The following is a 16,248-nucleotide window of genomic DNA, read 5'->3' as shown; positions in this document are numbered from 1 at the left end:
ATAAGTCTTCAGAAACAAGCCCAGAATGAGAAGATAAGATACTCTTATATATAAGTATCTTCTGAAATGAAATTACTTTTATAAGAAGTTCTGGTTGAAATCAATTAGAAATTGTGATTCAGTTATTACTAACGTTTTATTGTCTAAGTTGATTCAGAATCTCTTTAAAAGCAAGACAGCTATAACTGGCTATCCAGATGGTAAACACGTGTTCACTATTTCTGGACAAGCGTGCGTGCAGTTGAGGGGACGTCTACTTAGGTAACTGTGCAAATCACGTCTTTTGTCATTATTATCTCTCCTCAAGTCACGTAACATTAAATGCTTTTCATCATTTACTCTCTTTCAGTTTTCTTTTTATACTCTTCAAACGTTTCTTTTCCCTCTCATATTTCTCTCTCTTTGCATTCGGTTTCTTTTTCGTCTCTCTCTCTCTCTTTTCATATCATAAACCCTAGCAGTTTCCAACATCTGAAAATTCATCATGAATCCATCGTCAAGCTCTGGGAATCAAGACAATGATAGGAAACAAAAGAGAAAGGCTTCTGCTGAACCAGAAACCAAACCTAAAAGAGTTAGGATCTCCTATGACCCTCTCAAAGTGTATCAACCCCTTGACGGTTCCCCTCAATCAACCCCCTCTTCAAAGACCTCCACCACCTCTTCCTCCTCATTCATCCTCTCAGAACCACCTTCTTCACCATCTGATATCTTCTCTCCTTCAACCCTTCCATCCGATATTTCTTCACCTCTCTCACACCCTTTTCCCACCAGAACACCTAATCCCTATAGTGTTGTTCGTCCAGACTTCAGATTCACCATAATCCCTCCAACCCTTTCTACTCAATCCTCTCTGGAGCGTTTACATTCTGATGTAAACGGCTGGTTGGAGATCCTGGGTGCTGCCTACCTTAACCATCTGGATATGTATCCTATGAGCAACCTCTGGGATACCTTCTTCAGGACTTTCTGGTGAAGGCTACTGACACTAAGAGAAGGATCTTGTCTGAAGAGAAGATACCTGCAGATGAGTTGGAAGAAGAAAATCTCTGCAGAGATATCGTGGTGTGGAAACCCCGGTCTTCTGTGCTCTGGTTTCCTGTGCTGACTGGAGATTTTCAGTGGCTGTTCAACTGGTTCAGAATGAACCCTTCTGAAAAAGCACCTCTCATGGTCTTTCCAGTAGTGGTTTATCGTGCTGAAGTTGCTGGTCCTACTCCTCCAACAAACCTAGCAGCTATTCTTCAAGCATTGGAAGATGGAACTTCTGAGCTGCCTGAACCAGAATATGCCAAGGCTCCTTCTGAGTCAGACTCAGATGAGGAAATGGAATATGCACAAGCTGAAGATCTTCCAGAAGATCACCCTGCTGAGATTGCTGTCCCTCTGGGCAGAAATACTGGTGCTTCTTCTTCTGGTGAAACCTCAGCTCTGATGGAGACCTTGGAAACTCTTCATCAGAATCAAGCTATGCTGGCTTCTCGTTTGGACGCGCAAGAAGCAGCCAATGCTGAGTTTCGTTCCTTCATGACAAGGCAAGCTACAAGCACTGACGGGATTCATGATGTTCTGGCGCGAATTTTGCGTAGGCTAGGATCTTAGTCTTTTGGTCTTTGTAGTTTCCTTTCCTTGTTGCATCTGTTTTCCTGCATTCCTGTCTTGTAAACCTTCTTGATTATCAATGAAAAAGTTTCTTTGATTTACATTCCAGTGAATCTATTTGTCGTATTATGCATCTAAATTTTTTTAAATATTCTTTTTGATGTTATGACAAAAAGGGGGAGAAGATAAATGATAAATGATTTGATTAAATCTATCAGTTACTAGGTAAAGCTCCCACACATTCACTAACAAGAACTGCAAGTTCTATATGGTTTAAGTGTTTTGCAGGTATAAAGAAGTGAAGAGAATCTTCAAAGCAAAAAGCAAACACAAGAAGCAAAACCATGGAAACTGAAGCAAGCTGAGTGTTGTCAAGCTTCAGAGATCAGAAGCAAGAAAGAAGAATGAATCAGAAGCACTGATAATAGAATTTGAATATCATTGTCTATCCTGTTTTGACTAAATTCTATTTGCTCTGATACATATAATGTTATGGCTCTGATACATTATTTGCTCTGATACATTATTTCAGCCTATATGGCTCTGATACATATAATGTGTTCAAACATACATTTTATGTTCTAACTCGTTCATGCTGACTTTTGTCGTTTAGTTTTTGTTCTGTAACATTTCAGGATGTAGAGATGCTCTGATGATGCTCTGGTACATTCAACAATGTTCTGATACAAATCTAGCATGAAGTGATGATTGGTAGACATTCAAAGTTCTGAAGCTATCCGAGGGAAGCAGAAATCAGAAGATGTGAATGTTCTAAAAGATCCAGAAAACTCAAGTTCTGAAGCTGTCCTGAATGGAAGCAGAAATCAGAAGCTGTGAATGTTCTGAAGATCAAAGAAATTCAAGTTCTGAAGCTGTCCTGAATGGAAGCAGAAGTCAGAAGCTGTGAATGTTCTGAAGATCAAAGAAATTCAAGTTCTGAAGCTGTCCACGATGGAAGCAGGAATCAGAAGCTGTGAGTGTTCTAAGGATCTAAAGAAATTCAAGTTCTGAAGCTGTCCAATGGAAGCAGAAGTCAGAAGCTATGAATTCTCTGAAGGCAGAAGCTTATATGATCGTCTCTACCGAAATAATCAGGGAAGTCTTTTATCAAAGTTCTTCGAGTATTTATTTCAGGGGGAGATTATTTATCTCAGGGGGAGATTGTTAATCTCAGGGGGAGACATATTCATATGCTTATGCTATAGCTGTGTAATTTGTCTTTTGCCGTCTACTCTTTCTGATCGCAAATTCATATCATTTATATATGTTTTTGTCATCATCAAAAAGGGGGAGATTGTTAGAACAAGATTTGTTCTTATCAATTATCTTAGTTTTGATGATAACAATAATATGAATTTTGCTTAAGATAATATGGTACTCTAATCCAATGCAATTTCCCTTTCAGGAAATATATATAAAGAGTACGCATAATTCAGCGCTCAGAAGTTGTGTCTCAAATGGTTCAGCATGCAACATCAGAACATGGTCTGGCAAGACATCAGAAGATGGTCGAAGCAGAATCAGAACATGGGTCTATGGAAGCATCAGAAGAACAAGAGATCAGAAGCACTGAAGCTCAGAAGATGGTATCACGCTCAGAAGCACTTCAAGGTCAGAAGATCAGAAGATGCTATGCACCAAGCTGTTTTGACTCTGATGATATTCAAACGTCGTATTCACAAACATCAGATCAGAAGGAAGTACAGGTGGCAGACTACGCTGACTGACAAAAGGAACGTTAAAGCTACTAAAGGCAACGTCAGTAGACACAGCGTGAACAAGGCTCGAGGTAGTTGACAAAAGCGTATAACATTAAATGCAATGCTGTACGGAACACGCAAAGCATTAAATGCATTCAACGGTCATCTTCTCAACGCCTATAAATATGAAGTTCTGATGAGAAGCAAGGTTACCAATTCTTAATAACTCTGAACGAAAATAAACTTGCTGAAACGCTATTCAATCAAAGCTCAGAATCTTCATCAACTCACTACATTGCTGTTGTAATATTTTAGTGAGATTAAGCTTAAACGTTAAGAGAAATATCATAGTTGTGATTATCGCTTTTAAGAAGCATTTGTAAACTCTTAGAATTGATTACATTAAGTTGTAAGGAACTAGAGTGATCGTGTGATCAGTATACTCTAGGAAGTCTTAGCAGTTGGCTGAGCAGTTTGTAACTAGAGTGATCAGGTTGATCAGTAGACTCTAGAAAAGTCTTAGAGGGTATCTAAGCAGTTGTTCCTGGAGTGATCAAGTTGTGATCAGAATACTCTAGAAGACTTAGTCGTGGACTAAGTGGAAAACCATTGTAATCCGTGCGATTAGTGGATTAAATCCTCAGGTTGAGGTAAATCATCTCTGCGGGGGTGGACTGGAGTAGCTTCGTTAACAGCGAACCAGGATAAAAATAATTGTGCAATTTATTTTTATCGTCCAAGATTTAAAGTCACACTTATTCAATCCCCCCCCTTTCTAAGTGTTTTTCTATCCTTCAAAAAATTCATAAGCATCATCAATCAAGAAGAAAGCACGAGACAAAGTGCTTTGAGTTTCAGTTGAAAGAGTTAAACAAATTTAAATCAAGAATGAACTAATGTGAAATTGTGAGATCTCACCAGATCATGCGCTTAGTGTTTTATATATGAAATAAGGTCGTTTCATTATTAATGAAATAGGTAGGAACAAACGAACCATCTAAAACATAATCCCACAAATCATAAGGAGGACAAACGAACCATCTAAAACATAACCCACAAATCATAATTATTTTACACCTTCGTTTGTTCCTACTCATTTCATTATCTTGGTGTGATGAGGTCTCTCCCCTGCACCTCCATTTCACCCTTAGGTTGTCCGACGCTGTTTCTCCGGCTTTTCTTCGGTGTTTTTCGGTGACGGTTGGTCCTCTGTGGTTGTCTTCCGTTCCACCTTTCTTCTTGTCTGGATTGGTCGGTTTTGTGTCTTTTCTACTCCGGTTTGGTTCCGGGAAATATCACCTCAGGCGAATCGGCAACCAACTGCTTCAGATCTGGAGTTGTGTGATCTCTTTTGTGGTTGGTGCTGAATTGGTATCTTGAGGTTTTAATTCTCTGATTGGCTTCAGATCTGTTGAGATCTGCAGGTTCCAAAATTTTAGGTTTACCTCTCTGCGCCGACACTATCTTAATATTTGCATCAATCTTCGGGATTTATGCTAGATTGATTTCATATATGTATCATTTAATTTGATGTTGGATTGTTGGACTCGACAGAGTCAATTTGTTTGCTGGTTTTTTCCAGAGGTTGTTGGTTCGTGAATTAGGTCGTGTTGGCGGTTGGTTCATACACCACTTTGAAAAGTAAATGCTCACACTAGACTCTTTCTTTTGCTATTTGGTTTCGCTCCCGTAAGCGGGTTCGCTAGATAGTGTTGGTTGTGTGTGCGCTTTTACTTTAGTTTTTTATAAACCACTTTTGTTGTTTCTGATTTATTTGTATATCCTTTCGGTTCAATTTCGTGGTTAGACTGAATTTGGCTTATGTCCCCTAAATTCTTTGTAATTTTTATTTTATTTTATATATATTTGACTTATTAAAAAAATGTAGTGAACAATGTGAGAAATTTAGGGACCACCGAAGAAAAATAAAAAGTGCCAAAAAGTTTTAAAATTATGTAATTGATGATAAATGTGTTAGGCATTAAAGAATAAACTTGTACTAGCTATGTCAAAGAAGTGGGACACCCTTGAAATGGTTTGTGAAGGTTTTACTAAGATTAAAAAGAAAATGATGACCACACTAGACCAAGAATAAGAGATACCCAATGAAAATGAAATAACTATTCAAAGATGGTTCTCAAGTGTTAAAATTCTTGAAAATAATCTCAAAAATTGTATCTCCAACAATTGTCTAAGATTTAATGACCGGTGTTGAAAGCCTAATCCAATATTAGAATCTAGACATACGAATTGTGTTAATAAATTACGGGAAACATCAAATGAGGTAAAGATCATCGAAAATTTCAAAAAAGAAGAATCAAGGGAACAAGAATCTTTTGCAGCACCAATGGTTATTAAAATTAAAAAATGTTGTATAAAGCAAATATCCAAAGATTCTACGTCTATAAAAGATATGGTTTCAATTTTGAAATTTCGGAAGAAATTTCAATAACGAAGAAATGGATTCCAATTTTAAAACTTTTTGATGATGAGTTGATGAAGAAAGAGGAAGATGAAGAAATAACCATTCAAATCTATTCGATGTCGGCGGTGACGATGATATTGACAATAAATGAATGAAGATAAAGAATTTTTAAACTCCAACTCTTAAAAGTTATGGTGATTGAAGGGGTGAAAGAGCCAAATATCACATATGCCTTCCGCCATTAAATGGTACTATAATTAATTATTTTTAAATATATTTTTTTTGAGAAAAAAAATGAGGAATCAGAATGGATGTGCAGAAGGGTCCAAAATCAAATCCTCCACAGCCCATTAGGTGGCTTGATCCTTCTTTTTATTATATTTTGATAAAAAAGTGACATGATATGATGTGAAGAAAATATTATAGTTCTTATACTTTGAATGTATGAACAGTTAAATGTCCATAAAATGTAAATATATGAATAGAAGGAAAATTTCCATTATGGAAAAAGGTATGCTTAAAAGTAATTTAATTTACTATATGAAATGTTAACTGCAAGCCCTATGTGACACGGACTAGAAGAATAACCATGACAAATACAAATGTCATCACAAACATCACAAGCCATGTTAAGCAAGAAGTCTTGGAACTCTCTGAGTATATTGCATTTGCTCTCACATTGACACGACCTGTGCTTGCCAAGCTATGTTCAATGGCCTGCTCAGTAGAATCAAGTATCTGCAATCAACCAACCCATCATTCATTAACCTCTCAAGAGAAATTTAATTGCGAGAAATATGGTTTTTTGTATGAAACATGTTGTATTGACCGCCATCACAAGATATTAACATCATCCACAATCCCTTATCTCATGCAAAAATGATACATTTTGCAAAGTCAACTCATAACCAGTTATCAATAGGACATGAAGGAGAGAATGAAAATGAGAATCAGACCTTTACTGTATCTTTTACAGACTGACTCATCATAAGACTACTCTCTTTGAGTTGTTTTGCCAACACCACCATCTCTTCTGTCAAATCATTTTGAAGCTTTCTGAGGAGTAAAAGTTTCAACAAAAAAGTACAACAATTAATATGATCAATAACAAAGCATTGAGAGAATATGTCAATGATGACTAAAGTAAACTTCTAAATATAGCAGTGCTAGTAGTTCAACATATTCAGTAACATTGAGCTCAAAATATCAGTCCTATTTTCAAAAATATATACCTTTGTAGTTTTAAAAAATTTGCATAGGAACCTAAGGTTTATAGGTTATGGACACTTCCCTGTAGTAGTACTGACTCACCCACCATCAAACAAACTTCAAATGTACCTGTGTTTTTCAATATGTGCATGTCCTGCAGTATCCAATTTAACAGATGATAAGTGATCGGTCTCAGAAGGCTCGTGTGCTCTATCTTCAGTACTTGAGGCAGCTCTGTCCAATGAATCAAATGAGTAATGGTATAACAGCCTGCAAAATACAAGCAGCAGTGAAAAAGGTTAACATTAACTTACACAGGCCTTCTTCGCAATCCAGAAGAAGGTGACATCGGCATTTTTTCCTCAATTTCGGAAGGGCATTCTTTAACATTTCTCTCAATGTCTTTTTCAGATACTTCTATGTCAGGCTGAAAATTTAAATTGTTATATCACAATCACTAAGTGCTTGTTTAGCTAAATTCTAAAACGGAATATATAAATAGGAAACAACGGAGCAAATTGCATTGCCTTATGATGCATTCCAACCAAGTACAAATAATTCCATCCTTTTGTTAACGGCATTGCCCATTATAGTGATGCAAAAAAGGAACCTCAAATGTTTAGTCAGTTGCTCTAATGATCCCTTTGCATTTTAATATTTTTTCCAAGAAGCAATAGCTAACAAATACATACCACATGAACCAATTTTGATGCAATGGCTTCAATCTTGTCTGAATAATCGTTCAACATAGCCTTTGAGATCCTGCATTTACACAAACATCAAAGAATGCACATAATCAGTAGAGAAATATATAGCAGGAATATAACAGATTTAGATAATGGATTACAAATGATCTAAGAAGGTAGAAGAGGAAATAAACTGGCCAATCAGTTTTAAAAAATGTAATCAATATAAAGAAACATACTACCTTGGCAAGTGGTCATCCAATTGTTCTAGTTGTTGACGCAAAGTAGCAACATACTGCAGAATCAACGCGACATTATTTCAATAAAAATAGCAAATAAGTTATAGGTAATTGAGATCAACATAAAATGTAGGTTTGGGAGTCGGATTTTAGAGGGGTAAGCTATATTTTGAGACATACATGTACAAGTTTTGGCTGGTTTAGCTGGTGAGGAGCAGCTGTAAGCAATCTCCTCAAGTTTACTTCTGTTTTACTAACTCCCATTCCTGTAATGTTAAACAATTTTAGAAATGATTCATAAATTAAACATATAATCGGGGAAAGAAATCAGAGTAGATCATCAACGACTAGATACATATAAAAACAATGTCTCACCATTTCCGTTTGAGAGGGAGAAAATGGAAATTGGAAAGGATGCAATTAGGGAAAGGGGTCAATATCTGAAAATGGAATTGAAAATTAAGAAATGGCGGGATTACCTCAGCCTCAGGTCCTTCCGATGCAAAACCCTTCACCGTTTACGGAGATGAGAGGGGGACGAATTGGGTGTTGGATTCTTACTGCTTTTAAAAAACTGGGTCAGTTTTTCTTCAAAAACAATTTTGGTTTTTTTATTAAAGGTAGATTACGAGTCATTGATGACAAATAAAAATTCAAATTTTAGACCTTCAAAAATAATTAAAATTATTTAACTAGTATTTTGTAGAGTGTTTTTTAATCCATCATGATCATGTAACAATTTATGTGTATTTAATAAAATACAAATATTATTATACTAAAATTTATCTTTTCATCGATCTCCGCAACTGAAATCACTTGATGCTAAAACCCATCTCCGAACCGGATTATATCGGTAGTAAAAAATTAAAAAAAAAAAATTTATCTTTTCAATTTTATTGAATAATTAATATATATGTTTAGATACATTAATTATTTGAAAAAGTAAATTTTACTTTTAATATAGAATTTGAAAAAGTAAATATTACTTTTAATATTCAATGAATTTGAAAAAGTGAATTTTATTTCTAATATATGACGGAGGGAGTATACATTTAGGTTTCTTCAATATTGGGGACAATTTGCTCCTTAATTATTTTTTAATCATAAAACTCTATCTATTAATTTTCTCTCAATATTTTTTTAAAATGCCAAACAAAAATAATATATTAAAACACTATTTTAATATAACATGTGCAAAAAATAGAACGACAATTAAAATATCAACATTGCAAAAACTAAAACTAAAACTAAAACTAAAAAGGAAAAGAAAAAAGAAGTTATTTCATTGAATATTTTATTATATACATCTCCAAACAATTTTTACTTTTAAATATTTGTAGAGTTCATTTTGAAAAATAATATTATACTAATATATTTATATGATGAAATGTGATTCAAGTGTGAAACTTATTGTTGCTTTCATTTATATGGAGGGGTTGAAGGCCATGTAATTGGAGGCAATTGCCTTCCAAAATCAATAATGACTCCCCCTAAAAATAAACCAATTGATCAAGAAAGAAAATGAATGACATTTTCCAATTAGAAACTACCACTGCAACCTATCGATATACACCATCAAAATATAAAAGCAGCTCAGCTAATGAAGATCCCTCCGGCGTGCACTTTGTGGTTGTCAGGTGTTGTAAGCAGCGAGCGGAGAAGTTATTTCCACAACTCACCTGTAACCACCAAGTCTTCCGGCGGTTGTCAGGTGTAAGCAGTAAGCAGAGAAGTTATTTCTACAACTCACCTATAACCACCAAGTCTTCCCGCGGTTGTAAGGTGTAAGCAGTGAGCAGACAAGTTATTTCCATAACTCTGATCTGTAACGACCAATTCTGCTGGCGGTTGTCAGGTGTAAGCATTGAGCAGACAAGTTATTTACACAACTCTGACCTGTAACCACCAAATCTTCCTGAGGTTGTCAGGTGTAAGCAATAAGCAGAGAAGTTTTTTGCACAACTCTGACCTGTAACCACCAATTCAGCTGGAGGTTGTCAGGTGTAAGCAGTGAGCATAGAAATTATTTCCACAACTCTGACCTGTAGCCACCAAGTCTTCCAGCAGATATCATACTTTGAAATGAATAGGAAAATTTAGAACAAAGGATGCTTTCCCAAATGCCGGATGTCAAAAAGCTGATTCCTCAGCTGCCAAGCTCTTCACAATGAAAAATAAGATGATTATTTATCTCTGAAAGAACTTCAAAAATAGACCATAAATATAACAAATGAAGATGACTTTCACTTCCAACAAATGAGTTTCAGAACTAAACCTTGACCATATCTAGCATGATTTCAAAAACTTAACAATTTAAAACCGGCGGATATATTAGGCTGATGTGATAGCACAAGTGATTGGTTAGTGTAATGTGATGTGAGTCCTACTCCTACATGATATATCATTCTGTACAGATTCAATATTATACAATTTCTAATTTATCAAACAGGGTAAACAAGAAAAACAGAAAGCATAACAAAGAATAATGCATTTGAATATCTGAGAATCAACATGCAAAGCAAATAATGCCCAAATATCGTTCTTTGAAATCAGCACACAATTTGTGTTTGCAAACGATTGGATTGCTAAAATGATGAAGCAGCTTACTCCATAACAGTTAATTATATCAACCTTAATTACATGGTTCTTTGACACACGTATGTAACACCTCATAAATTTTAACTCTTTCTAGAATATTAGCAATAGCAAATAACAGAAACATTATGGAGTTTGTAACTTTGCTCCAAAGGACATCAAGGCTAAAAGTTTGATTTTGTGTACCTTGACATTAATTAGCATACTGCATGCCACGATCATACCCCAGCATGATGTAATGATGGGTGGACAAAATACACAGGATTTGAACATTAATGGAATATGAAAAGTCTTTCCAAGATTTCTTCAGAATCTCTTGCTTCTGCTTCCATTATTGATGTTATTACCTAAACACCAACAGAAAATACCACAGTTCTTCAATAAAGTTCAAAGATACAAGAAATGCATCTGAGAAAACTAGATATTAAAAGAGATGAGCCTCTCACCAGCTTGACCATGTCTTCCGTCCAAAGCTGTATCCATTTTCAGCTTGACCATGTCTTCCGTCCAAAGCTGTATCCATTTTCAGCTTGACCATCTCTTCCGTCCAAACCTGTATCCATTTTCACCTTGACCATGTCTTCCGTCCAAACCTGTATCCATTTTCACCTTGACCATGTCTTCCATCCAAACCTGTATCCATTTTCCTTCAGCTTGACCATGCCTCTTCATGAAGCCAGCGGATATCCTGCAATGTCAATAGAAAATGCAAAAACAAAAATTAAAGGTCAGAATAAATATGCAAAATGATAAATCAAGGGTCTGATACAGCTACAGAGCAGTTTTGTTTGAAATACTAAAGCAGGATAAAAACACATTTCAACCACCAAGTGTGTAAAGGAAGTGCTTAATGTTAACTAAATTTAAATTAGCCAAGTAAAATGTCATGGAAAAATTATTCTTGCGTTGTTTTGTACTTCATAAAGTTAGGGAGGGCAAATGTGAGACAAACCATTTGGCATATGCTGTCCGATAATTGTAGTGCTTCTTGCCACTTATCAACCTTGATAAGGCCTTTGATGAGGTGGACAAGTGTGCTAAGATCTGGAACGACATTCTTACTTATCATGCTAGCATACAGCTCTAAGGCTTTATCAACATTACTTGCACGGGACAGATTCTCGATTAAAGAAGTATATAGATATTTATTGGCAACTGCAAGGTTTGGAGATGATGAAATCTCTTCAAGAAGATTCACTGCAACTTCTAGTCTCCCTGCCTTGATGTAATTATCAATCAAAATTCTGTAAAAAGAATCAATAGGCACTGATTCATTCTCACTCAACTCATCTAAAAGCCCAATTGAGGTTATAAACTCTTGGCTGAAGCCCTCAATAATTTTACGGTGACTTAATATATGCTTTGGCCAATATGTTTGTTTCATTTCATCCAAGAGTTTGTATGCTTCATCAAGAAGGCCATTTGAGCAACAATGATTTATCAAAACCCTGTAGGTTATAAAGTTTGGAGCACAGCCCTTTGAGCACATATCTCTGTAGAGCTCAAGGCACTGTTCAATTTTTCCTAATTTCCCAAAACCATCAATCATTGCAGTATAGGTTACAACATTTGGATTGCAGCCCTTTTCTTCCATCTTGAGCATGAGCTTGTAAGCTTCATCTGTTTTTCCAACTTTACAGAGGCCATCAACCATCTCTGTGTAAATAACAACATTTGGAGTGCAAGAACTCTCTAGCATCTTCGACAACACTTTCAAAACAAGATCCAATCGGTTATCTTTAAACAGACAATCGATTAAAGAGCTATAGGTATACAAATTTGGACTGTATCCACGCTCTGACATTTTTGCAAATACCTCTTGTGCATCCTGAAGCTTTCCAATCTTGCAAAACCCGTCGATAACAGCATCGTACACTATATGGTTAGGCTCACAACCATGAGATGACATGGTATCCAACAATTCCCGTGCCTCCTTAACCTTGTTGGCTTTGCATAAACCATCCACCAAAGCCCCATATGTAATAACATTTGGTCCTTCAGAGTTGTCGTGATCTAGCTTAAAATACTTGTCGATATCAGAGGATTCTACGTCACCTCGCATTCTGGCATAGATCTGACAAGCTTTTTCAATCTGCCCAGCCTTACAATGACCATCAATTAAAGCTGTATATGTAACAACATTAGGCTTGCAACCTTCAAGCAACATCATATCAAAAAGTTCATTTGCATCAGACACTTTTCTTGCTTTCAGGTATGCATGAATAAGAGCAGTATAAGTCACCACATTGGGCGAGCAACCTTCGCTTAACATTTCGTTAAACCATTTGCGAGCCTGCTGAATAAGACCCGCTTTGCAAAAGCTATCAATTAAAATAGTATAGGTGTAAACGCTGGGAACAATGCCGTTCCTTTTCATTTCTTCTAACAACGAAAAAGCCTTCTCTACCTTAGAAGCGTCACAAAGGAAGCCAATCACTTTAGAATAAGTACTATCATCGGGGACAAAACCCTTGCCCATCATTTCACATATAATCTTAAAAGCTTTATCAAATTTTCCAGCTCCACAAAGACACCGCGCAAAATTGCTGACATTGACCTTATTTAATACAACCCCTGAATCAAGCATCTCACTATAAGCTTTCTCTGCCAATTCTAAAATATCCGAGCTAGGCTGTTCCTCATTGCTACATATACTACCAATGAATATATTATAAACCAGATATCCTGGCTGGCACCCGCACTTAATCATTTTCTTAAACAACTTATAGGCATAGGAGTAATCCCTTGATTTACAATAAGCATGTACAAGAGAATTAAATATTTCACGATTCGGATAACATCCCTCCGTAATCATCATACTCAAAATCCTCTTACACCTCCCGAGCTGTCCTTTTCTCAAACAACCAGAAAGCAAAATCCTATAAGTGACAACATTAGGAATGCAAGAGCTAGACCGCATTCTATGCAACATATCCATCGCTTCTTCAAAAAGCGAAGCCTCACACAACCCAGAAACCATCCTATTATAAAAAACAGTATCAGGCACAATCTCCTCAATCAAATCCAAAGCATCTCTACATTTCCCATTTTTACACAAGGAATAAGCAAAGCAACTAACAGTATACCTATCCATAACAAACCCATAACTCAACATCTCTCTCTTAACCAAATAAGCAGTATCCAACTTATCAGCTCTAAGAAAAACCTGAACCAAAGCATTATAAGTAGTCTGAGAAGGCTTGTAACCAAAATCCTTAAGCCTTCCCATCTCTTCCAGAGCCATATTCCACCACCCATTTCGACAACACTTTCGAACAAGAAAATTAAGCAACCTACGAAGCAAATCGCTATCATCATCCCTAATTTTCTTCAAAAACTTCAATGGCACTCTATCATTTCCAGTGCCGTTACACCCCAACAACTCAAGCAATTTATCAAACACAAGTGGAGTGTGAGTGTAACCGATTTGCCGACCGGCCCATAAGAAAAACTTTACGCACAACTCAGGGTTGTTGACATTATTCATGACCTGCATTACCAAAGACTCGGATAACCTACCACGAAACTGTCTAAAAAATTGATTGGTTTCGATGTCGAAACCGGCTCTGATTGCGTTTGAAATTGAAACGGCGTCGTGAGGGGAGTCACCGGAAGGGAGGGTTTGTGTGGAAGTGGAATTGAGTAAAGTGTTGCGGAGGAATGCGTAGTCTTGTGATAAATCAGGGGTTGGGGATGGTGTTGGGGTTGAAAAAGTGGCGTCGCTGGGATGAAGCAAGCCAGGGAGAGTGTGTTGGGAAGAAGAGGAGAATTGGAGAGAGCGAGAGAGTAGAGATTTCAACTCTCTGTTCCTCCTCATAGTCTTGGAAAATCAATCAAATTCAAAGGGGTTTTGATTTAGGGTTTAAGAAAAATGTTCAGAACAAAACCCTGAATGTTACACATGTGCAAATTTAGAGTTAAATAAATAATTGTAATAGGATCATTAATTTTTATTTTAAATTTTGAAATTTAAGTTTGTTCACATCACTTTTTGATTATCTCCTTCATTTTTCTCTCCTTTTTTCTTCATCCTCTCTATCTCTCTCTTAATTTCATTCTCTCTCCTTATTATCTTTTATTTTTTAATGATGAGTGAGAGTGAGATTAAGAGAGATAGAGAGGATAGAGAGGGAAGGGGAGAAAAATGAAGGAGATGATCCAAGTCTGTGTTCACATTATTAGGCTCATTTATATCTGGATTCACTTAGTATGAAGTGTCAAAACATAGATATACTAATTAATATGTAATATGTTGTCACTAATTCACAGGAAATTAGCGACAACATATACTAATTAATAACATCAGCACTATCATTTTTCAGGGTTAGTTTAACTCTTCCTTAAAAAAATGTTTGATCATTCATGTTATCCAAAAAGGATGAATAAATATTATGAACAATATATAAAATTGAATCACCTAAGCTTTTAATGAGAAAGCATCTAGAATTTAAAGTGCAATATTGTCATTGCTTTCTTCTTCAATTGTTTCATCACCAATCTATGTATAACATTAGCATATTCGTTCCTAGTAACTGGCCTCATGATGGATGTAATATCACGACTTCACGATAATTTCGAAGATATGAAAAGTTAATAGTAGCATGAATCATGTCTTGCCTTGTTACTTGATGAATAACTGGTAGAATTTGTCTTAAATCTCTTCTAAAAACAACTACCTTTTCTCTGGAAAGAAATTTTAAATTTATATTATTACAAAATAAATAAATAAACATCTCTAAATGTTACATCAACAGGTTCAAAATAATGTTTATGCATCGTTAGTTCTTCATCTCATGTAATAAGTTTTATTTTAGCTAATAAGTATGCTAAAGGACTATTTTGATCAATAACATGAGCGGAATACTCATTTATACCTAGTGCTATAGAGAATCTTAAATGTGTTGTTCTTCCTTTAAGAATAAGCAAAACAACAATTCTACTCGATTTCATTGTTAACACAATATATCTCATTGATCTTAATGATGCCGACATAGCCCTCTAAATGTAAGTTTTTTCAGTACCACCATAATCATATAAAAAATAAAATTTCAATTTTTTTCATCAACTTGTGTCGTAACGTTGTCATATATTATTCATTGTTCAACATTCATAGTTGACATCAATTGGGTACGTTCAACAACCAAAAGTTGTCTCATTTTTCTTTCTCTTTTTATTTAAATAAGTGGTTATCCATATATATTTGTTTCTTCTTTGGGGTGTTTTTAAGTTTTCATCGTCTTGTGCGGTGTTTGTTGGTTTTACCGTCTTAGTACGGTGTTCGTTGGTTTTCCCGTCTTAGTACGGTGTTCGTTGGTTCAGGTTGACAAATTTACTTCAAATCATTGCAGATCTGAGGAAGACTTGGGCGTCAATGTTGCAGATCCAGAAGTATGAATATTCTGGTGGCTTTTATTTTGTCATATTTGTAGGCACTTTCATGTTGCCGTTGTATGCTATTAACCTAGGTGCTGCAAGATTGTTTGCAGATTCTCCTTTTTCAGTTTTTAGCGATCTTGAATTTGTAATGATCGATGTATTTTTCCATTTGAATGAATGAATATCTTTTTAGTCAAAAAAAAACAACCAAAAGTTGTCTATCATAATTTACTCCATCATATATAAATCTATTTTAGCTTTAGGAAGTAAGAAATATTTCTTATTGAGTCATTATGGAAAAATTAATTAAGCTCAGGTTATTGCTCTGAAACAATAGTCAATATTTGCCAATACAATTTTTTTTATCTCATTATCTAATAATTCTAATTTTTTCATAATAATCAAATAAGTTTAGT

At 35.6% G+C, this 16,248-nt stretch overlaps 2 protein-coding genes across 4 annotated transcripts; both read right to left on the bottom strand.

Annotated features, from left to right (window-relative positions):
* Positions 1-6,241: 6,241 nt before the first annotated feature.
* Positions 6,242-8,495, bottom strand: LOC131647128 (uncharacterized). Of its 2 annotated transcripts, none has more exons than XM_058917041.1 (8): positions 8,237-8,495; positions 8,042-8,127; positions 7,865-7,917; positions 7,629-7,698; positions 7,251-7,363; positions 7,066-7,170; positions 6,684-6,783; positions 6,242-6,465 (listed from the first exon to the last, which is right to left on the bottom strand). In XM_058917041.1, exons 2-8 carry the CDS (start codon positions 8,123-8,125, stop codon positions 6,289-6,291), a joined length of 702 nt encoding a protein of 233 aa, XP_058773024.1. In that variant the 5' UTR covers positions 8,126-8,127; positions 8,237-8,495; the 3' UTR covers positions 6,242-6,288. The 2 variants fall into 2 exon arrangements, with proteins under 2 accessions (XP_058773024.1, XP_058773023.1); XM_058917040.1 differs by having other exon boundaries at positions 8,341-8,491.
* A 659-nt stretch (positions 8,496-9,154) lies between these two features.
* LOC131652571 (pentatricopeptide repeat-containing protein At1g06710, mitochondrial-like) lies at positions 9,155-14,347 on the bottom strand. 2 transcript variants are annotated; one of them, XM_058922468.1, is made up of 5 exons: positions 11,409-14,347; positions 11,090-11,144; positions 10,903-11,049; positions 10,643-10,803; positions 9,155-10,021 (listed from the first exon to the last, which is right to left on the bottom strand). In XM_058922468.1, exons 1-2 carry the CDS (start codon positions 14,271-14,273, stop codon positions 11,106-11,108), a joined length of 2,904 nt encoding a protein of 967 aa, XP_058778451.1. In that variant the 5' UTR covers positions 14,274-14,347; the 3' UTR covers positions 9,155-10,021; positions 10,643-10,803; positions 10,903-11,049; positions 11,090-11,105. The 2 variants fall into 2 exon arrangements, with proteins under 2 accessions (XP_058778451.1, XP_058778450.1); XM_058922467.1 differs by having other exon boundaries at positions 9,156-10,021; positions 10,903-11,144.
* Between the last annotated feature and the right edge of the window lie 1,901 nt (positions 14,348-16,248).

This window comes from Vicia villosa, linkage group LG2, assembly GCF_029867415.1.
Source record: "Vicia villosa cultivar HV-30 ecotype Madison, WI linkage group LG2, Vvil1.0, whole genome shotgun sequence".
Taxonomy (NCBI): domain Eukaryota; kingdom Viridiplantae; phylum Streptophyta; class Magnoliopsida; order Fabales; family Fabaceae; genus Vicia; species Vicia villosa.
This window is presented reverse-complemented; position numbering and strand designations above follow the sequence as displayed.